The 24,078-nt window shown below is 41.1% G+C and overlaps 1 protein-coding gene across 1 annotated transcript in view; it reads left to right on the plus strand.

Moving 5' to 3' along the window:
• Positions 1–23,229, plus strand: part of kcnk9 (potassium channel, subfamily K, member 9) — a 53,496-nt gene extending 30,267 nt beyond the window's left edge. Inside the window, exon 2 of the mRNA XM_058408948.1 lies at positions 21,271–23,229. Within this exon, the coding sequence (XP_058264931.1) occupies positions 21,271–22,187 (917 nt within the window). The 3' untranslated portion in view covers positions 22,188–23,229. The remainder of the gene's footprint in view (positions 1–21,270) is intronic.
• Positions 23,230–24,078: the final 849 nt, after the last annotated feature.

The raw sequence follows: 24,078 nt of genomic DNA on the forward strand, positions 1-24,078 counted from the left end.
CTCTGTGTGTGTGTGTGTGTGTGTGTGTGATGATTGAGTTGGCTTAAACGTGAATGCAGCCATTGATATGTATGAGTTTCCCCACTTACCAATGTAATCTCTGCGAGCAGGCTGACTTCAGCACAGCTTATTGCTATACATGCGCACAAGTGTGTGTATATGTGTGTGTGTGTGTGTGTGTGTGTGTGTGTGTATGTGTGTGTGTGAGGGAGAGAGATAGGCTTGCTGCCCTTTTGTTTACGTCACACACACAGACACACACACACACACACACACACTGCTGTGTCACTTTTTGCTCAGTTTGCACATCTGCTTAGCAACAGATTGAAGCAGCTTCAGACTTCAGTCAAAAAACCTGCAGAAATTCACTTTACACTATTTTTATGCAAATCTAGCCAGGTCGTGTTTTATAAAATGTGGATATTTAAATTCATTTTAATGTTTATATTTTATTTTTAGCTCCAGGAGGGAATTTCAGACAGCAGACGTCTCCTCTGTGTGTAATTTTTCAGCAGAATATTTTCCTATAATGATTTAAAAACTCTGGACTTCATCCCTGCATCGAATACTAAAAACATATATAAATAAATCTACATAAATAAATATGATTAAAATTATTTTTCGACTTTTCTGAAAGCTCTTTTGTGAAATCTAGGCTGCATTTATATTTTATGATTTAATTTTTTAAAGTGATTTATTCATTTGTTTCATTGTGCAGCAGTTTGAGTGGTTTTGTGGTTTGTGATGTTTGTGTTGCTTTTGGGCTCATGGAAAAATATTACCTTATGGTGTGTGTGTGTCTGTGTGTCTGTGTGTGTGTGTGTGTGTGTGAGAGAGAGAGTTTGCCTGGAGTGAAGGTTGTAATATATATTCCACAATGTTAAAAATTAAATATGTCTGTAATCACATCTGGCAAAATTTCAACAGATGTGTCAGAAACATTATTAGAGAATATTTATAACTGCTTCAACATCCAGCCTCAAACACACACACACACACACACACACCTGCTATACACACACTTCCAATACACACACACCTGCTATACACACTTCCAATACACACACACCTGCTATACACACACACCTGCTATACACACACTTCCAATACACACATACCTGCTATACACACACACCTGCTATACACACACACTTCCTATACACACATACCTCCTATACACAAACACCTGCTATATACACACAACTCCTATACACACATACCTCCTATACACACACACCTGCTATACACACACAACTCCTATACACACATACCTCCTATACACACACACCTGCTATACACACACTTCCAATACACACATACCTGCTATACACACACACCTGCTATACACACACTTCCAATACACACATACCTGCTATACACACACACCTGCTATACACACACTTCCAATACACACATACCTGCTATACACACACACCTGCTATACACACACTTCCAATACACACATACCTGCTATACACACACACCTGCTATACACACACACTTCCTATACACACATACCTCCTATACACACACACCTGCTATACACACACAACTCCTATACACACATACCTCCTATACATACACATCTGCTATACAGACACACCTGCTATACAGGCATACCTCCTATACACACACACCTGCTATACACACACTTCCAATACACACATACCTGCTATACACACACACCTGCTATACACACACTTCCAATACACACATACCTGCTATACACACACACCTGCTATACACACACACTTCCTATACACACACACATGCTATACACACACAACTCCTATACACACATACCTCCTATACATACACATCTGCTATACACACACACCTGCTATACAGACACACCTCCTATACATACATATCTGCTATACACACACATCTGCTATACACACACACTTCCTATACACACATACCTGCTATACACACACAACTCCTATACACACATCTGCTATACACAGACACCTGCTATACACACACTTCCAATACACACACACCTCCTATACACACATACCTGCTATACACACACATCTGCTATACACACACATCTGCTATACACAGACACCTGCTATACACACACTTCCAATACACACACACCTCCTATACACACATACCTGCTATACACACACATCTGCTATACACACACATCTGCTATACACAGACACCTGCTATACACACACTTCCAATACACACACACTTCCTATACACACACATCTGCTATACACACACACACCTGCTGTACACACACACTTCCTATACACATACATCTGCTATACACACACCTGCTATACACACACACCTCCTATACACACACACCTGCTATACACACACACACCTCCTATACACACACACCTGCTATACACACACACACCTGCTATACACACACATCTGCTATACACAAATACCTGCTATACACACACACCTGCTATACACAAATACCTGCTATACACACACACATCTCCTATACACACACATCTGCTATACACAAATACCTGCTATACACACACACCTGCTATACACACACACCTCCTATACACACACCTCCTATACACACACATCTGCTATACACACACACCTCCTCTACACACACATCTGCTATCACACACACCTCCTATACACACACACCTCCTATACACACACACCTGGTATACACACATCTGATATACACACACACCTGCAATACACACACATCTGCTATACACACCTGCTATACACACACATCTTCTATACACACACACCTGCTACACACACGCTTCCTATACACACACACCTGCTATACACACACACTTCCTATACACACATACCTGCTATACACACACATCTTCTATACACACACACCTGCTACACACACGCTTCCTATACACACACATCTGCTATACACACACACCTCCTATCCACACACAACTGCTATACACACACACTTCCTATACACACATACCTGCTATACACACACACCTGCTATACACACACACCTCCTATACACACACACTTCCTATACACACACACCTCCTATACACACACAACTCCTATACACACACACCTGCTATAAACACACACCTGCTATACACACACACTTCCTATACACATACATCTGCTATACCTCCTACACACTGATTCCTTGCTAACTTTAAAAAAGTAGTAAAACATCTAAAATCAACACATGCATATTTACCAGTGTGTGTGTGTGTGTGTGTGTGTGAGTGTGTGATTTTAAACTATTTTTAACATATTTAATGATAACTATAATGAATCATTAATGAGTATGTTTGACCGTATTTGAGTCCACTCTGTGATCTGTAAAACTTCTGTATATTTTTGTTCAGAAGTTTTCTGCAGCAGATCAGGACTTGGTGGGTGTTCGTGAGTTCGTGAGTTCTTCTGAAGTGCTCAGCAATTGCATTTTTGCAAGTTGGTGTATAAATTAAACTCTTGAGAAAGATGTTTTTTTTTCAATTCTGCACAAGCCATTATCAGTCAAAACAGCAGTAGTGGAAATAATTATTATTTGAAATAACACCTTGTTTGTGGAATTTTAATACTTCGAAGAAATTGCCAAATTAGAAATAATTGCAATGTGGGCAAGTCGGAAAGAAAATGATAATAATTTATGAGTACATCCTTTTTATATATATATATATATAAAAAACAACAACTTTAAATCCTTTGAGCTCAGGATTTGGTTATGTCATTGTCCATAATTCAGGTTTTTAACCATTTTTCTCCTGTTGAATGCTGAAACTGTAGAAATGTCCACATCTCTGAACCAGCTAGCGCTCCCATTACGTAATAACGCAGTACCAAACTATCGCTTCAGTGCTGTTTAGCTATTTCATTGTGGCACAATTCAATGAGGCCACTTAGACCTCGATGTGCTCTATTCACAGACTCCACATTGATTATTACGCCTTTCACTTTTATCTAATTCAATTTAGCTCCATTAATTCGCCTGCAATTACGCCGTGACTGAGCTGAAGAGCGCCGGGTGTTTGAGTCTGTGTGACGAGATGGAGAAAAAAAAAAGAGAGGCTCGGGAAGAAGAAAAGAAATGAGTGTGTATGAGAAAAAAGAGAAGGATGGAAAAGGACAGAAGAGACGCTTCGTTCTTTTGTCCCGCAGAGTCGTTGATCTAGCTTAGCCACTGCTCGATTAGTGCTGAATCATTACAGTATGACGGATCAGAATGTCTTGTGGATGAGTCATTGTAGCCGTCATGTGTGTGTGTGTGTGTGTGTGTGTTAGAGAGAATAAAAGAGTCTTACACCTGTGTATGTGTATAAGATTTGTATTTCTCTGCTTTTACACACATCTTTCCTAATATATTCCAAAATATAAGGGATAAGGAACCTGTTTCAGGGTCCAGTTACGGCTTGCTGGTAACAATGGAACAGCTGGGACTAACCAAGAGTCAGAGCTCTATAGACTCGGGACTAACCAAGAGTCAGAGCTACAAGGACTGGGACTATTCAAGAGACAGAGCTCTTCCATTGCTGGTAGCAATGGAACAGCTGGGACTAACCAAGCTCTATAGACTCGGGACTAATCAAGAGTCAGAGCTCTATAGACTGGGACTAACCGAGAGCCAGAGCTCTATAGACTCGGGACTAATCAAGAGCCAGAGCTCTATAGACTGGGACTAACCAAGAGTCAGAGCCACAAAGACTGGGACTAACCAAGAGTCAGAGCTCTATAGACTTGGGACTAATCAAGAGTCAGAGCTCTATAGACTGGGACTAACCAAGAGTCAGAGCTCTATAGACTGGGAATAACCAAAAGTCAGAGCCACAAAGACTGGGACTAACCAAAAAGTAGAGCTCTAAAGACTGGAACTAACCAAGAGTCAGAGCTCTAAAGACTGGGATTAACCAAAAGTCAGAGCTCTAAAGACTGGAACTAACCAAGAGTCAGAGCTCTAAAGACTGGGACTAACCAAGAGTCAGAGCTCTAAAGACTGGGATTAACCAAAAGTCAGAGCTCTAAAGACTGGAACTAACCAAGAGTCAGAGCTCTAAAGACTGGAACTAACCAAGAGTCAGAGCTCTAAAGACTGGGACTAACCAAGAGTCAGAGCTCTAAAGACTGGGATTAACCAAAAGTCAGAGCTCTAAAGACTGGAACTAACCAAGAGTCAGAGCTCTAAAGACTGGGATTAACCAAAAGTCAGAGCTCTAAAGACTGGAACTAACCAAGAGTCAGAGCTCTAAAGACTGGGATTAACCAAAAGTCAGAGCTCTAAAGACTGGAACTAACCAAGAGTCAGAGCTCTAAAGACTGGGATTAACCAAAAGTCAGAGCTCTAAAGACTGGAACTAACCAAGAGTCAGAGCTCTAAAGACTGGGATTAACCAAAAGTCAGAGCTCTAAAGACTGGAACTAACCAAGAGTCAGAGCTCTAAAGACTGGGATTAACCAAAAGTCAGAGCTCTAAAGACTGGAACTAACCAAGAGTCAGAGCTCTAAAGACTGGGATTAACCAAAAGTCAGAGCTCTAAAGACTGGAACTAACCAAGAGTCAGAGCTCTAAAGACTGGGACTAACCAAAAGTCAGAGCTCTAAAGACTGGGACTAACCAAAAAAGCAGAGCTCTAAAGACTGGGACTAACCAAGAGTCAGAGCTCTAAAGACTGGAACTAACCAAGAGTCAGAGCTCTAAAGACTGGAACTAACCAAAAAGCAGAGCTCTAAAGACTGGGACTAACCAAAAAGCAGAGCTCTAAAGACTGGGACTAACCAAAAAGCAGAGCTCTAAAGACTGGAACTAACCAAGAGTCAGAGCTCTAAAGACTGGGACTAACCAAAAAGCAGAGCTCTAAAGACTGGAACTAACCAAGAGTCAGAGCTCTAAAGACTGGGACTAACCAAAAAGCAGAGCTCTAAAGACTGGAACTAACCAAGAGTCAGAGCTCTAAAGACTGGGACTAACCAAAAAGCAGAGCTCTAAAGACTGGGACTAACCAAAAAGCAGAGCTCTAAAGACTGGGACTAACCAAGAAGCAGAGCTCTAAAGACTGGGACTAACCAAAAGTCAGAGCTCTAAAGACTGGGACTAACCAAAAGTCAGAGCTCTAAAGACTGGGACTAACCAAAAAGCAGAGCTCTAAAGACTGGGACTAACCAAAAAGCAGAGCTCTAAAGACTGGGACTAACCAAAAGGCAGAGCTCTAAAGACTGGGATTAACCAAAAGGCAGAGCTCTAAAGACTGGGACTAACCAAAAGCCAGAGCCACAAAGACTGACAGCTCTAAAGACAGGAACTCATAAACAAAAGATTAATCCTAGAATTATTTTGCCTTGCCTTAACTCTGATGGAATTTGTGTCTGTTTTCATTTGACTGTCATTATGTTTTCAGGTTATTGAGACAGCTTATTAAATGATTTAAAAATACAGGAAAGGATGAGAGGAGCTTCAAACACAGATCTTGTTCATCTTAACACAACACAACACAACAACACAACACAACACAACACAATACTACACAACAACACAACACAACACAACACAATACTACACAACACAGTACAGTACAATACAACAATGTTCAGATCAGTAATTACAGGCCAAATCATTAGATAACTTTCTGCACATCTTTGTGTTCAATTCCTTCTGATTGTCTGTCGCCAGTTTTGGCATTTGAGATCTATAGCCTGCTGAGTCATTCTTGTGGAAAACACCCAATTGTTATTCTGAATCCATCATCCACTAATAAGGGATGAGCTCTTTTGAACAGCCCTAATGAGTGACCTTTAGACTATTGACATGTGACATCACAGCCTCGACCCCCATCATGTAACGGAGGCGGCGTTAACCCTGACGTTTCTGACGCGGGAAATATGGCCAAATTTTGCTTTAATGTGTTAATGTGCTTTGGTGTTGGATTCTCATTAGTGATAATAACAAAAGCTGGCGTTATTTTATCATTCACTGAGAAATAAATGCATTTGGTTTGATGTTTATTATTTATGTGTTGTTGGAAACTAAAGCACTTCTTGTTTTAATTGGATGTGTACGCATAAACTCCTATGGAGTCAAACATCTAATTTTGACTCAGTTTATGAGTTACGCATTATACGCTCATACAGGGTTGAAGCTATAAGCAGTTATGAATGAATTTATCATTTGGCATTACAAAATGTATGTATATAAAAAATATATACAAAGATTTTTCACTTTCCACCAGTGAACACATTTCAGTGAATCATATGAATCGACTCGACTCAAATCATTCGACTCATCACCTGTTTCCAGCAATCCAGCAGCTGTGTTGTAAGTGATTGTTTTATGAGACGTCTTAAGCTGTCAGGATAAACTGTTCTAAATGTAAAAGTGCTCTGGAGCTCTCGGTTTGAGACCCAGCATGCTTTCTGAAAACTTAACCCTCACAATTCCTGAATGAGTCATCTCACAGATGCCAGATAAAACTTTAAAACATATCGGGTTTGGTGGAAATGAACATAGTGTTCCAAAATTGAAGCTAAGAACCCTTTTTAAATACATATCTGGATTTAAGATAACTTCTTAAGTGAGTGCTAGTGATTATGTGGCCTATATAGTGAATATGGTGTGATTTGGGATGCGCCCACAGTGGACTGATGTTGCTTGTATAGGGAGTAGGGGGTAGGGAACAGCCCAGTCTCTAACATAACACATCATTTTCGAGTGTGGCTGTAGGGCGCTTGCATAAAATCTGTGTGTGTGTGTGTATGTGTGTGTGTGTGTATGTGTGTGTGTGTATATGTGAGCACTCGTGTGTGACGCAGCATCTGTTCTCCTGTAGAGTTCTCTCACACACTGACCTTTCCCTAATGACTTCTCATGCTTTGTGTACTCTGTAGTCTAAAGCACTTAAGCATCATGAGGCCACACACACACACACACACACTCACACCGCTTCCTCGGCTCTGAAATCACCTCACTCGACTGAGAGATTATATTCTTTATATTAATGTCAGATTTACTTGAATGAGGTGGCATTTATGAGACGAGGGGTTGAGTGTTCACACCTAGTGAACTGGACGTCGGGAGATTTATGCCTTTATAACACGTTTTAGTATAGAATCCTGAACACACCTCAACTAATCTGTTTCTCGTGCTCCTTTTCACACTAGACTCGGATCACGTGTACGTGAGCCGTCACGTTCGGATTCAGAGTGACGTTGGTTGAAATGTCTGCATTATTTTGGGGCGGTGGTAGTCCAAGTGGTTCAGGTGCTGGGTTATTGACCGGAAGATTGGGGTTCAAGCCCCAGCACTGCTGAGCTGCCACTGTTGGGCCCTTCAGCAAGGCCCTCAAACCTATCCTGGTCCAGGAGCGCTGTATCATGGCTGACCCTGCGCTCTGACCCCAACCCCCAAGGATGGAATATGTGAAGAAAGAATTTCACTTTAATGTATACGTGACAAATAAAGATTTAGACAACTTTTAAGCGAGATATTTGTTTAAAATCTAACAAAATAAGGCAAGCTAGAAAGCAGAGAGACAAAATAAAAGTACTAAACAGATTTAGTCTGTGGACGAGACGGCTCAGGAAGAATCAACAAGGCACAAGTGTAGAGTGAGTGAATGAGTGAGTGTGTGTGTGTGTGTGTGTGTGTTTGTGTGTGTGTGTGTGTGACAAATTTCCAATCCTACTGACTCAGAAAATAAATAAATATAAAAAAAATAAAAACACAAAATAAACCCCATGCAACAAAATTTTAGCAACTTAAAATAATCCATTCATTTTCTATACCTGCTTTATTCCTAATTAGAGCCTATCCCAGCACGCATTGGGTGAAAGTCAGGGGTACACCCTGGACAGGTCACCAGTCCATCACAGGGCCACATATAGACAGACAACCACACACACTCACACACACTCCTATGGGCAATTTAGAATTATTAATCAACCTAATGTACATGTTTTTGGACTGTGGGAGGAAACCGGAGTACCCGGAGTAAACCCACGCAGGCACGTGTTAACCTTACAAGAAAAATGGTTCTGTACACCATAGACTGTCTCTACTTGCATGCCTTATTTATTTATTTATTTATTTTGATTTAATTCCAAATATTTAAAGACAAGACGTCACCATCAGACCTGCTGTTTCCCCCAACAGCCTTGTATCAAAACCTAAGACAATTCAGCCTAAAAACAGCATACCTGGCAACCCTATCAATGCTTAATAATTAGCAGCTACTCCATTTCTTTTATAAATGTCAATCCTGCCTGCTTGGATTCTACTGGTTCACAAGACCAGTTTTTGTGTTTTTGTGTGAATATACGTATATATGTAGGAGAAAAATTCATGAACATGAAGCTGATTTTAATGTTTGAAAACAAATGTTAATATAATTTATATGATTTCTATTGAATACTGAATAAATTTGCATCACATCCCAGTGATTTCCGCTCCTGACATCTACAGTGACCTCAAACCTCACTTGATACAAGTTATATAAGAGGAGAAATGTTGTTCTTGGTCTTGTGCTATCGTGGAATCCCCCAAACGCAAATTAAAAACAGTACTGAAAGTTTTCCAGACTGGAATTTATCTGCTGCAGCTCGTTACCTCATTATCCAGCCATGAGCAAGATCGGAATCAGATGAATTGAAATCGACCACGAGACACACCGAGCAGCATGACGGCTCATCAAGCCATGTTTCTGATCCGGTCGAGCCGAGACGATCTGTTTCTGTTTCTCCGACCAACACTCCAGGGCTAATAAGCGCCAGGATCGATCGCTTCACAGGAGCGAAGAGAGATGTTCTTTTATGATCTGGAGCTGTGGGTTTAATCCGATCGGAATTTGGTCACAAAGAGGAAAAAAGTCTATAAAGGTTTCACGTCTGCAGTTTATCATTTTACACACACACACACACACCTCCTGCTGGTGCCGTTATCCCCCCGTGTTTGGTCAGAATATTAACCGACCTTTAAATGTCTTTCTGTTACAATAAATTCATTTTAATGTGCTGGAAAAAGAAAAAAGCAATTCTGTTTAAACTGTGCAGCTTCTTTATGAGCTATTCAGTGAAGGAGGTGTGGCTTCTCTAATTGTCAGTCTCAGTAAAGGAGGTGTGGTCTTTGTACCTGTCAGTCTCACTGAAGGAGGCGTGGCCTTTGTACCTGTCAGTGTCAGTGAAGGAGGCGTGGCCTTTGTACCTGTCAGTCTCAGTAAAAAAGGTGTGGCCTCTGTACCTGTCAGTCTCAGTGAAGGAGGCATGGCCTTTGTACCTGTCAGTCTCAGTGAAGGAGGTGTGGCCTTTGTACCTGTCAGTCTCAGTGAAGGAGGTGTGGCCTCTGTACCTGTCAGTCTCAGTGAAGGAGGCGTGGCCTTTGTACCTGTCAGTCTCAGTGAAGGAGGTGTGGCCTTTGTACCTGTCAGTCTCAGTGAAGGAGGCATGGCCTTTGTACCTGTCAGTCTCAGTGAAGGAGGTGTGGCCTTTGTACCTGTCAGTCTCAGTGAAGGAGGTGTGGCCTTTGTACCTGTCAGTCTCAGTGAAGGAGGCGTGGCCTCTGTACCTGTTGTTCTCAGTGAAGGAGATCAGACTGGTACAGTTAGTGTGATGGAGCAGAGAGGCTGTGTTGTGGCTTTAGTAAGAGTCCATGCCTCATTCTTCAGGGATCAGTGAGTATCTGATGTTCATCACCTTAATCAGACCCGGAGCAATCAATGCTTCTGCTTATCTCTGATTGGCCAACTTACCTCCTCACCATGGCGACTATTTGCAGTCCTCCATTTCAATGAGCAGATACAGATGACCTCAGCATGGTATGACCGCGGGTCGGCAGGACAGTGTGTCTCTCCACAAACCTGGAACAAATCATCGCTAGGATTGAACACAGATTTATTCACAATTAATCAGCTTTTATCTTTTACTAACCTTATCTCTTACTCATTCTATATCATTTATTCATTTGTATATTAACAATAAAATTTTATTCATATTTAACATATAAACGATTAACACTCTGACTTCAGCTTTAAATATTTAAAGTACAGCGAGAAGGACATAATATTAATCATATAATTTATATAATAAAGTAATATTAATTAATTTAATGACAAATAAAATTAATTTCTATTAAGTTAATATAAAGACATTATATATTAAAAACTCTTTTGGTATTATTAAGCTACTTTTAAAATGTATTAAAATTATTTATTTATTTATTCATTCATTAAATAATAAATCCATGAAATTGAATCCAAAGTAAAAACTATAGAGTATTTACCAAGACAAAGTAAGTAAATAAATAGTCACATGAACTCTGTAGTTGCTGCGATTTTATTTTCTGTGATTTGGATTGAAACTGAGGAATTCTGAAACTTCTTTAACCCCGAGCTCTTTGCGAATGTTTTTAGCAGATTTTATTTTTTTCTGTTTTACTGCTGCTCGTCAACCTCCAGGCACTTTTCTTAAAAGCCTGTCACCAAGACAGGAAGTAATGAGTCCTGTGATGTTGTCTGTTAGTCTCCATGGAGAACACACACACACACACACACACACACACACACACACACACACACACACACACACACACACACACACACACACACACACACACACACACACACACACACACACACACACACACACACACACACACACATGGCATGTTAGTGTATTCGAGTTTAACAGAAAGGTCAGGGGAATTTCAGAGCGGTGATGTGTGTCAGGGTGATTTGGTGAGAGAAAATATACACACACACACACACACACACACAGACATTTTTGAAGGTATATCAAGAAACAATGAGCAAAATATCACATTCTGAACATAAAAAACAAACAAAGAACAAACAGCAGCTGAACAAACTGATCTGTCCTGATGGGTGTGGCTTAATATTTTAACTAGCTTGATTGACAGCACTGTAGGATGCCTCCCCTGCCATGTCACTCAAATAATCAGTTTTATTCTCTACATTAGTTTTCAGCTGTATTGTGTTCTGTAGCTAGCTCTATTTGTGTGTTCTGTAGTTAGCTGTATTATTTGTGCAGCATTGTGATGATGATTATATAATTATAATAATTATTAATATAATTAGAATATTAACCGACCTTTAAATGTTTTTGTGTTACAATAAATTCAATTTAATGTTTCAGCACACAAAAACAGAAAAGAAAAAGACGATTCTGTTTAAACTGTGCAGGTTCTTTATGAGCTATTCAGTGAAGGAGGTGTGGCCTCTGTCAGTCACAGTGGAGGAGGTGTGGCCTTTGTACCTGTCATTCTCAATGAAGGAGGCATGGCCTCTGTACTGGTCAGTGTAAGTGAAGGAGGTGGGACCTCTGTAGCTGTCAGTCTCAGTACAGGAGGTGTGGCCTATGTACCTGTCAGTCTCGAGAAGGAGGCGTGGCCTCTGTACCTGTTAGTGTAAGTGAAGGAGGAGGAACCTCTGTACCTGTCAGTCACAGTGAAGGAGGTGTGACCTCTGTATCTGTCAGTCTCAGTGAAGGAGGTGTGACCTCTGTATCTGTCAGTCTCAGTGAAGGAGGCATGGCTTCTGTACCTATCAGTCTCAGTGAAGGGGGCGTGGCTTCTGTAGCTCCAGTGTGAGTCTCTGAGCTTAAAATTTTGCTTTTAAGTGAAATAATTAAATTAATGAATTAAATTTACTGCGGTTTTGGCAGCTGCTGTGTCACAGGGACTCCAGATGTCCTTTTACTGAGGTTTTTCCAGAAACCTTTGCCAGTTCATAGCAGGAGATCAGAAAACAACACACACACACACACACACACACAGGTAGAGTCATCATGGATACAGTAGCGGTGAAGGTCAATATACACACTAGATCAAAATCAGAAAAACAAGAAATAGGAAAATAGGCTCCGCGAAATGGAAATGCAATGGATGGAGACACAGGCGAGGAGAGGGCGTGGCCAAGGAGCGGGAACTGGAGCAGGAACAGGAAGTCTGAAATCATGGACATAATGTTCCTGCTGTAAAACCCTATAGGATGTTCGATATGTTGATGATATATTGACCATGGTTTATAAAGGTGTACACAAACTCGAGGCTTTCACCAGGTAGTGTTAACACTCAAAAGACTGGGCTTGTCTTGACCAGCATTGTATTCACAGAAGGGGGCGGAGCTATCTGAGATCAACAGGTGCTGATGCTCTACAGTTTGTGAATGATAACATTGTTTTATTTATCAATGATGCATCATACTTTAAGTCCACTTATAGTTGCATGTAATGATGAAGAAAGTTCTTGAAACAAGTTCCTGTTCCTGTTCTCACTTACGTTACAGCAGCTATAAATGGTCAGTCCCTAGCCCCTGACCCGTCCCGAGACTCCCTCTATCAATGTTAAATAAGTGTCTGCTGATAGATCGAGTGGATTAATACGAACCTGTGGTTTACAGCTGCATCACTCACAGAGCTGCTGTTATAGAGAATTAATCAACACCATCTGACCAATCACAGTCCAAGAGAGATGATGGATGAAGAGAGTCCCTTGTATTAAGTGAGCAAAAAGATCTGACCTCGGGTCGGGGAACTCGGGGAACATCCACCGTGATCTAAACACTCCTGATGTCAGGACAACATGGAGGTGCACACAATAAACAACAGAATACTCTCTCTCTTCTCTCTCTCTTTCTCTCTCTCTCTCTCACTCTTTCTGTCTCTCTCTCTCTGGCTGTATGTTCTCTCTCTCTCTCTCTCTCTCTCTCTCTCTCTCTCTCTGACTGTATCAGAGCCTCTGACCCTCCCTGGTGCATTAGGGTGTTGTAGCTGTAGGTGATAATGGTTGAATAGCTGCAGGTGTAATTGGAGGTGGATTAGCAGATGAAATGGACGTCTCTATAAAGCACTTGTACAGTAATTAAGCCTATCTGTCTGAGCCGGCTTTATGGAGACAGCATCAGGACAACAGACGCCTTTCAGACAATATGTTTATGCTGTCATACTGCTAAACACCTGTGATGTATGACTCTCTCTCTCTCTCTCTCTCTCTCTCTCTCTCTCTATCCACCATTCTTTATATCACACTCTTTCTTTCTCCCTAAAGATCCAAAGTTCAATTAAGACTCCACCATCATGGGGCACTTATAAATAATAAAACAGCCTTTGAATTAAATCGTATTGCCTTCTTAGACTTGTGGGATTTTGCTATATTATCTGATCAGAGATTAATTAAAGTGCTCACTCTGTCTACAACGAGAGAACCAGCATATGAGAACCTCATGTTTTATTCCATCATATCCAGAGCCAGTGCTTGTCATGTTGCTTGTGTTTTCATTTAATTTCTGAATGCACTGAGCCTTATGAGGCAGTTGACTAGAGAGAGGCGTGGCCTGTGTACCTGTCATTCAGTAAAGGAGGTGTGGCTTCTGTATCTGTTATTCCTACTAAAGGAGGTGTGGCCTCTGTACCTGTTAGTCTCACTAAAGGAGTTGTGGCCTCTGTACCCATTAGTCTTACTAAAGGAGGTGTGGCCTCTGTACCTGTTAGTCTCACTAAAGGAGGTGTGGCCTCTGTACCTGTTAGTCTCACTAAAGGAGGTGTGGCCTCTGTCAAATGTCCTGTCAGTCTCACTAAAGGAGGCATGGCCTCTAGAGCCATCACTCTCAAAGGAGGTGTAGCCTCTGTATCCATTACTCTTACTAAAGGAGGTGTGGCCTCTGTACCTGTCAGTCTCAGTAAAGGAGGTGTGGCCTCTGTACCTGTCAGTCTCAGTAAAGGAGGTGTGGCCTCTGTACCTGTCAGTCTCAGTAAAGAAGGTGTGGCCTCTGTACCTGTCAGACTCAGTAAAGGAGGTGTGGCTTCTGTACCTGTTAGTCATAATAAAGTAGGTTGAGGAGGCGTGGCCTTTGTTCCTGAGTGCAGTAAAGAAGTCACTTTAAACTATATCCTACTGAATCTTTAACTGCTTTAAATACTTGCTTTATTCCGCAGATCACTGATATCACATAGAAGTGGTTTTATATCCCAAGACATTCATCTCCTACATAATAAAAAAGGATGTGAGCTCATCGTGAATAAAGTACGCCCTGATACCTCTGCGACTTCTTTAACTTTATATTTTCAGCATATAAAAGTCTGGAGCCCTGCTTTAGATCCCATCAGTCAAACTGCAGCCCCGCAGAGACACTTTAACAGTTTGACCTTTACTTAGCCTCAATTTCCACGCTTAATATCACCTGCACACACCATTTCAGATCGGCCCGGATAGCAGACGCTTCATCTGTGCTCTGCATGTTGAGACTTTAATACCAATGTTTCACGTGGGAATGTTGCTTTGCTGCAGGAATATTTTCACCTGCTTCATGTTCCTGTGCCTTCTCTCCATAAACACACCGCGTTAACTCTCCTGTGTAGGAAACCATATTAAATTATTATTAAAAATGTTTTCTAAATATCACTTATGCTATAAAAATGAATGGACTGTCCGTGTGTAGGGTGTGTGAATAAATATTAAGGGCAAAAAAACCTCTTTTATTATACTTGTAAACAAACATTTAAATCTAAAATGATTAAAAATGTGACAAAAAAAAAAACCTCCACATAATTAAAAAACCAGAGTAGAAATGTTGGAGAGTTTAGAATTATTCAGATTTGTTGTTTTTGTGCATCTCAAGCCTCTGACTTTCTCATTTCATAAGGTGAATCTGTTTCCTGAAGGAGTTTTAAGATGTTCAGAAGTTAATGTTTATTGTACACTATAGTACACTGTAGCGTGGTATAAAAGGCTGCATACTAAACATCCGTGCCGTATTCCGGTCCTCGCCCATCCCTCGCCCACCCCTCGCCCACCTGGACGCCCACGGGTGAAGCGAGCTGCAGAGATGCATACATTACTTTCCTCTCTCCCCGGCTGTGAGCTTGCGTGAACTTAACCAGCTTTCCGCTGTTCATTTGGGCTCGTGAGCATTGATCTCTCAGCGGTCCCTGTGGCTCACGCCCACTCCGCCAGCCGTTTACGGCCTCTATTTATAGCACAGCGGCGCTCGATAGATTCGATTTGCGACTGGGAAACAAGGGAGAATTTTCTTTTTCCACCAAGGGTTCTTTTGACCCTTATACACACCAACACACACACACACACACACACACATGGCTTAAAAAAATTTTACATTTACGATCAATACTCGCAGCTTCTGGCAAACGAAAAAGAAAAAGAAGTGGAGGATCATTAGGTTATAAAAGGTGAAAGATCAGCAATTAGAAGCGGCATAATACAGATTCAGGAATATTTAAAGAGTGAAAAAAAAGCAGGTCTGTTTTCGTCGTCCGAAGTGATAAAACTGTGAATCGATTCATGACATTTGGAGAACGGCTGAAGGTTTGTGGAAGGGATGAAATCAGACGGCGGTTCTACTGGCTGTCCTGAGAGCCCAGCAGGAACGTTTATCATTCTTCTGTAGCGAACAGAGTGTGATATTTCGAACCCGTTCACACCGGTCTGTGTAAATGTTCTAACCAGCACCGGCTCGGTATTTCTCATTCACTTTGTCTCGTTCTGTGTGAGGAAATATCTTGAGGGGAGTTTATTTTTAAACCTGGAGCAGTGTTCATGAGTAAAAATACACAGAAAACTCCTTCCATACATCTTACACACACGTCTCCTAGTATATCGATCTCTAGACGTCTTTTTTAAATCTGTTTATGATTATCTACACACACGCTCTACATGTCCCTGTCATGGAGCCATTACTATAGAAACCATAACGTATTAAAACACTGTTCCAAAGCACTGACACTGGAGACTCCTTCCATATACAGTACGTACATAAACGTCTCCTTACTTTAAAAAAACTTTTTTCAATCCGTATACATCCCTGTTGAATGAGCCGTTACTATAGCAACGGTAACTTATTAAACCTTAAAGTTCCGAAATTCACCACATGTGGTTGTGAACGAGCCGTTACTATGGCAACGATAACATGAAGCCTTTAAGTTCCTCCGCCTGTGACACTGGAGACTCCTTCCACACACATTACGTAAACCTCTCCTTACTTGAAGGAGCCGTTACTATAGCAACGATACCGTATCGAGCGTGTTAACATAACCCGGGGATTTTCTATAAATGTAGAAAACTAATCAACACCCGACAGCCAATCAGACAGCAGCGTGGTGGTGATAGTATCCGTGGTATGATGGTGTGAGTTTTATTTTCTGCAGCTCGACACTCCTCCGGTCGTGATATCCCGCTTTAGAGAGCGCAGCGAAGTGGAACACGTAACTGCAAGCACGCTGCCAAATAAGATGAAACCCTGCTGGATGTGGGAGTTTATTTACATGTGGAAGAGGGGTTGCGTGTGTCTGGACGCGCTGAGTCACCGCTCAAACACAACGCCAGCCTGGTAGAAGAGCATGGAAATGCAGGAGGGAGTCCAATGCGTCTGCCAGACAGCTGTCTGACCCAGAACCTGACCGCTGCAGTGCTTTGTGTTTACGGATTTCAGAAAAATTTATCTCTGTCATACCGGTGCAGTGTTTTATTCTGCGCTCATGTGCTGCATCTGCTGCAGATCTGCTAAAACATATCACGTGACATTGAGGACATCACACGTGAGCTCAGTGGGGTCTGATCATTTCCTGTGGTTCAGCAACATAAGCAAAAGCTGCAAAATACAGAGACTGTACATTCTTACTACAGTTAAAGAAGGTTTGTTAGCTCCACCTGTACCTGAGGCACTGACCCTGTTCTAACAACACAAGTATTACCCATAATGCACTGCAGAGGTATGTTAGCATCACCAGTTCCCTTCATGCTAAGCACTAAATCACCCGTTAGCTAGCAAGAAGGCTAAAAAGCCCACGCTTTCATGTGTGTGTGTGTGTGTGTGTGTGTGTGAGTGTTAAATAAAGTAGAAAATACCACAGCAGGCCACACCTACTTCAGACCACACCCATATGTAGACCACACCTTCTTTGATGAAGTGTTAAGTTGTTTCTAGACTTTTTTGTGTTTAAAGTGAATTTAAAGGAAATCTGAACCTGATTTAACATTAAGGCTCTTACTGGTCCACTGCCTCATCTTCATCTTCACCGCTCTGATGTAACCTATGCTAGCGGTATTTAGCGTAGCTTTTAAAAGTTGACCCTTTTAAAGATGCTAGTCTTCGCTCACGCTTTCCTCAGTGTCATCGTGAACTATATCCAAGGCTAATAAATCCTTTCACAATTTTTTAGGAACGCTTTCCTTATCCGACATCACGACCTGCTGCACCTCGTCCACTCTCACGTCACACTGCAGTAATTAATAACGCATTTCCAGGCAACCCACAGTAATGAAACGTCTCTGGAGTTGAACTCTTATTGCTTAACTGCAGGACTGTAGGCTGTGTGATTCACGGAGCTCGAGCTCGGGATCGAGTCCACACTGCTGCTGTGGAACATCTAAAGGTCACAGAACTGGATCTAGAATTCCAATATGTTATTTGTTTTTAGTTTTTATTTTTAAACCTGGAGCAGTGTTCATGAGTAAAAATACACAGAAAACTCCTTCCATAAATCTTACACACACGTCTCCTCACGTATCGATCGGTAGACGTCTTTTTTTAATCCGTTTATGTCGAACATCCGCTCTACATGTCCCTGTGAACGAGGCGTTACTATGGAAACCATGACGTATTAAACCTCACACTGTTACAGAGAGCTGACACTGGAGACTCCTTCCATCAGTGTTACATAAACATCTCCTTACTTTAAAAAACTTTTTTAATCCATTTACCTCCCTGTGAACGAGCTGTTACTATAGCAACGGTAACATATTACACCGTAAAGTTCCAGCTTAACTTCTGACTGATCCAAAGCGCTGACACTGGAGACTCCTTCCATTCGTGTTACCTGCTTTTTACGTCCTTGTAAACAAGCCGTTACTATAGCAACGATAAGACTGGGGACTCCTATCATATACGTTACACAAACATCTTCTTATTCTGGAGACAACTTCACTATAATAATAATGTTTATTTACTGTATATAGTGGCTGATGAAGACACAAATAAACAACAACAAACAAACAGTCAATAAAACAAAACTTGAATTCGATTCTATTTTATTTGTTTAGCGCTTTAACCAACAGACATATTGCTGCAAAACAGAATAAAAAATGATAAAGTTTAAATGTATAAATATTTGTCATATATTTTTCATATTTTATTTTATTTTATTTTATTTTATTTTATTTAAAAGTAACAAATGGAAACAAAAACATATCAACAATAACATGTTAATTAATTAATTAATTAATTAATTTTATTGTTTTTTTCTGGGACCTTTACTGTACTGGACAAGTCCCTGTTGCTATAGAAACGACAGAATATAGAACAAATCCTCAATATACCTGTAATTTGTAGCCGGAATAAATAATAATAAAAAATAACAATAAATAAAAATGTTAAGTGTTTAATTGGTGTAGAAAAAGGAGGAATTAAAACAAGGGGAAAAAAGGAGGAAATATAACGTAGTAGTTGTTGTTTCTTTTCCTGTTAAATTATTTTTATTTATAAGTCATAACCCTGTTTAATTCTTAGCCATCGCTAAATGTATGTGTTTTTTTTTAAAGCAGCGTCCCGGTGATTTTGCTGACTCTTTTGGCCGGAGTGGACGAGTGTACATTAGCTAACTGCTCGAGGGTTAAGTGCTGTACACAGTGACACAGTGGCTTGGCCGTGTCTCTCATCAGTCGCTTCAAATCCTCCAGAAATCATTTCTTGACTTGTAGCCAGTGTGTAAAGGCTCCTGAGGTTAGCGTAGCTTGTTAAAAAAACACTATGAATCATGGTAAAAGGAGGAGGCAAGCAGCAGCAGCAGGCCAAGCGGGGTTTTTTGGAGGATCAGAAGCTCCATCATGGAGTATTTCCACTCGTCAGGCTCGGTATCTCATCCATCAGATCAGCAGGCAGGAGAAAAGCCCTGCTAGGTTCCCCGTGACTCAGCAACTTTCAGCTCCTCCACATAAAGACTCATTAAAGATAAAAGCTTTACTGGCCCATCAAGACTTCCTGCCTTTTCTCAACCAAAAAACGCCCTTCCTTTTCTCCACCTTCTTCCTCTTCTTCTTCTTCATCCCCTTGGAGAAGAGCAAGTTAGGGAACAGAGGAGACGTCTGACTAATCGAACACACCCACTTCTGATCTCTGAACCGCACCAAGATTAATGACTCCACTCGTTTTTAAAACTCTCTCTCTCTCTCTCACTCTCTGTTTATGTCACTTTCTTCCTCTCCCCCTTTATGTCTCTCTGTCTCTGTCTCTCTAGGTCTTTCTCTCTCTGTCTTTCTCTGTTCTCTCTCTCTCTTTCTCTCTCTCTCTCTCTCTCTCTCTCTCTCTCTCTAGCCAATACACTTAGGCAGAGGTGCGATAAGGTTAATCTTGTTTCTTTTTTCTGCTTGGTCACGCTTGTAAACAAGGCCAAGTCTCTTTAGGATGCAGGAAAATAAAGGCTGAGCTAAACACACTCAGACACGTGCAGCAGAGTTTTAATAAGTTCTTGAAAATAAAGCCAGCTAGCTGACGTGTACAGAATCAACACTGAACATCACCAAGAATCCATGGTTATTTACATGAAATGCAGCTATAAAGGGATAAAAAGTGTTATTTCATGATAAAATGCTGTAGAAGAGGAATTAAACACTTCAGTACACGCTCTTACAGGAAAATAATCAACGCTAGCACACGGTATTATTTCACTAGAACAGCAGGAGTGTTCAGTTCCTTTATTCTTAGTGTTATTGGGTCAGAAGGTAAAACAGCCAATCACGTTCCAGTATGCAAATGCAGACTTCTCTTTGTCATAAAAGAGGGGTGGAGCATGTTGAATTGGGGCGGATTCTATTTGCATATTCATATTTTCCCTCAAACAAATGAAATAAAGTGGAAATGAAGGCAGACGGACGTTCTGCCTTCAGTCCGATCATCTCTTTACAGAGTGTTGGGATCTTCACGTCCTTCACGTTGAGAAGCTGAAGAGAATTCTAGGACGTTTGACTCTACACACTTTAGATCATTGTTGAAGCTCCAAAACAAAAACACAGAGTGTCATAAAAAACAGAGCTGTGAAAAAAATTGACAAATATTATCATAATATTATCATATCAGAGCTAACTCTCAGTATGTTCCCATCTTTGTCTTTGGTTTTATTTGACTGTCAGATCTACAGGATCTGTTCCAGAAGCTGTGAAGAAAACTAGAACTTTGTATTATTCTTGACACGTTCTCTCTCTCAGAGCATTTGAGTCTAGAAAGGAAGCAAAATAAAATAAAGTTTGTATAGAAAGCTTCCTCAGAATTGGGACTAAAGCCTGTTGTTGTTGTTTCTTCTCAGGTTATGGCCACGCTGCTCCAGGTACCGATGCTGGGAAGGCGTTCTGCATGTTCTACGCGGTTCTGGGAATCCCACTGACGCTGGTGATGTTCCAGAGCCTGGGTGAGCGCATGAACACGTTCGTCAAGTACCTGCTGAAGCGCATCAAGAAGTGCTGTGGGATGCGCATCACCGACGTCTCCATGGAGAACATGGTGACGGTGGGCTTCTTCTCGTGCATGGGAACGCTGTGCATCGGTGCCGCTGCTTTCTCGCACTACGAAGATTGGAGCTTCTTCCAGTCGTACTACTACTGCTTCATCACGCTCACCACCATCGGATTCGGTGACTTCGTGGCCCTGCAGAAGAACCGAGCTCTTCAGAGAAAGCCTCTTTATGTGGCCTTCAGCTTTATGTACATCCTGGTGGGGCTGACTGTCATCGGAGCCTTCCTCAACCTGGTGGTGCTGCGCTTCCTCACCATGAACAGCGAGGACGAGCGGCGAGACGCTGAGGAACGGGCCTCACTGGCCGGAAACAGGAGTAGCGTCATCGTCCACGTTCAGGAAGACGCCATGCCCGGGAGGATGCACCGAAGGAGGCGAGACCGCGATCAGTACAGATCGGAAGTCGCCGACCTGCAGTCCGTCTGCTCCTGCATGCATTATCACTCGCACGACTTCGGCAGCTCGGCCATGCTGGCCGGAGAAGGGGCAGGAAGAGGGGGGTTGGGGTTAGGAGGACGACCGTTCACGCACCAGAACTCCTACACGTGCCAGCCGAGATACTTCCACTCGCCGGTGACGTACCACATCGAGGAGATTTCGCCGAGTGCGTTGAAGAACAGCTTCTTGCCCTCCCCTATCAGCTCCGTCTCCCCCGGCTTGCACAGCTTCACGGACAATTCGCGCCTGATGAGGCGACGCAAGTCCGTCTGAACAGGAAACCTCCCCGGGGCGACGGGCCACGCCCACACACTCTTCCTGATTTTCAATAACCAGGGTATTTATTCCGAAAACACACACAATAAAGCTGCTCCTTAACCAAAAGCGCATTTTATTTTTTTTCTTCTTCTCAGTTTGCTCATGATTTTGAGTTCTGACACGACGGTGAGCGATGAAATGCGATAAAAACTCAACGAGTCTCTTAATAAAGGATGAAAAGAAAAGCATGGAGCATGGATTTTTTTTATTTTCCTCCTTCATCTGTACACTCTACACGAGCGGGCAGCTGTTTGCCCTGTTTTTTTTTGTTGTTTTTTTTTTCCACGAAACCAGGCTTGAATTTTATGGCCTGACCTTCTTATCACTCCACGACGATGCAGACTCCAGCTTCAGCTACAATACAGAGAGAGAGATTATTTTTTACAGGGAGAGAAAAAAATTATTAGGTTTTATCTCTTGGAGACGACTTTAAGCTGAGGGGAATCTCAAGTGCCACACACCGCTGAATGAGAAAAAAAAATAGTTCGGACTTTCGGGACTTCCTTTTAAGGACGATTTTCCTTTTCTATTATATTTAGCAAGATATGAAGATGAGACATTGATTTATTTAAAGAAATGCCATGCCAAAATATTACTGTCGATCCTTAGCATGTGCATTAGTTGTCATTTGATGTGTGTGACACCATTCTTCGTTTTTTTTCTGTTATTATTTTTATTTTCTTATTTAAATGCCATTTCCTAGAGGGAGGTTTTGTAAAATTGTATGTGTGTGTAGTTTCCCAGCTGTGTAATATACAGGAGGAAAAGGAGAGAGAGAGAGAGAGAGAGAGAGAGAGAGAGGGAGGAGTCTTCAGGTTTTGCCTGATCAATAAAAAGTTAATAATTTGCATGTGCTTTGTTAAAAACTGGTATGCATAAACTGTCAAAAGGGAAAAAAATAATAACAATAGCAGCCTTGCCAATGGTTTGAAAAGCAAATAATCCTTTAAGTTTATTTTCGAAAAAAAATAAAATTGTTATTTTTGTTCCTCTCAAAGATGTCCGCTCGTGAAACTCCTCGCATCGCCATCGCTCCTGTGACATCATAACGTAGGGAATCTGGACGCACACAAACATTGTCTTCTTAATAACACAGTAATAAAAGTATTTATAACAAGAAACATGAACATAATATGCAGTACGGGAGAAAAAAAAACTGCCTCTCTTTCGGCTATTCTTTTCTTTTCTTTCTTTCTTTTTTTTTCTGTAGTTACTCCACAGACCAAACTTTAACAATGTCTGCAAAATAAAAGTCTTTTGGCTTTAAACCTCACACACTCTAATGCTATAAGTAAAGCCTCATGCTCCACTTTTCCTCATCACACACACAGCCTGCTGCACTATACACATCAGACCGGCCTATTAATTCTGTATTTTTATTTAAAAGTACTACATATGATAAATAATTAAAATATAAAACAAATGATAAACTAATCGTTAGGAAATTCATTAACTGTCCATAATAATAATAATAAATTATTATTAAGTAAGGCCTGTTACATCTGTTACATAACTACGCAATCTTGTGTTTACATTTAATTTAATTTAATTTAATTTAATTTAATTTAATTTAATTTAATTTAATTTAATTTAATTTAATAGGAATAATGCTCATCAATAAACTTTATTTTATTTTTTATCATTTACATGCCTTAAAGTTAGATATCCTGTCATACACAGCTCATCCACAAGGGGGGCCAGAGAGCAGGCCAGAGATTCAAAATGGCTCCCGAAGAAGAAGCTTTCATTTTGTTACATGTAGCTACCTCTGGAAAAAACATTTGCACATCAGTTTCAAGGCTCCATTTCTCCATCTCTCTGTTGCTTTGACTTGTATTTGTACTTG

Source organism: Hemibagrus wyckioides, linkage group LG14 (genome assembly GCF_019097595.1).
Source record: "Hemibagrus wyckioides isolate EC202008001 linkage group LG14, SWU_Hwy_1.0, whole genome shotgun sequence".
In the NCBI taxonomy this organism is placed as follows: domain Eukaryota; kingdom Metazoa; phylum Chordata; class Actinopteri; order Siluriformes; family Bagridae; genus Hemibagrus; species Hemibagrus wyckioides.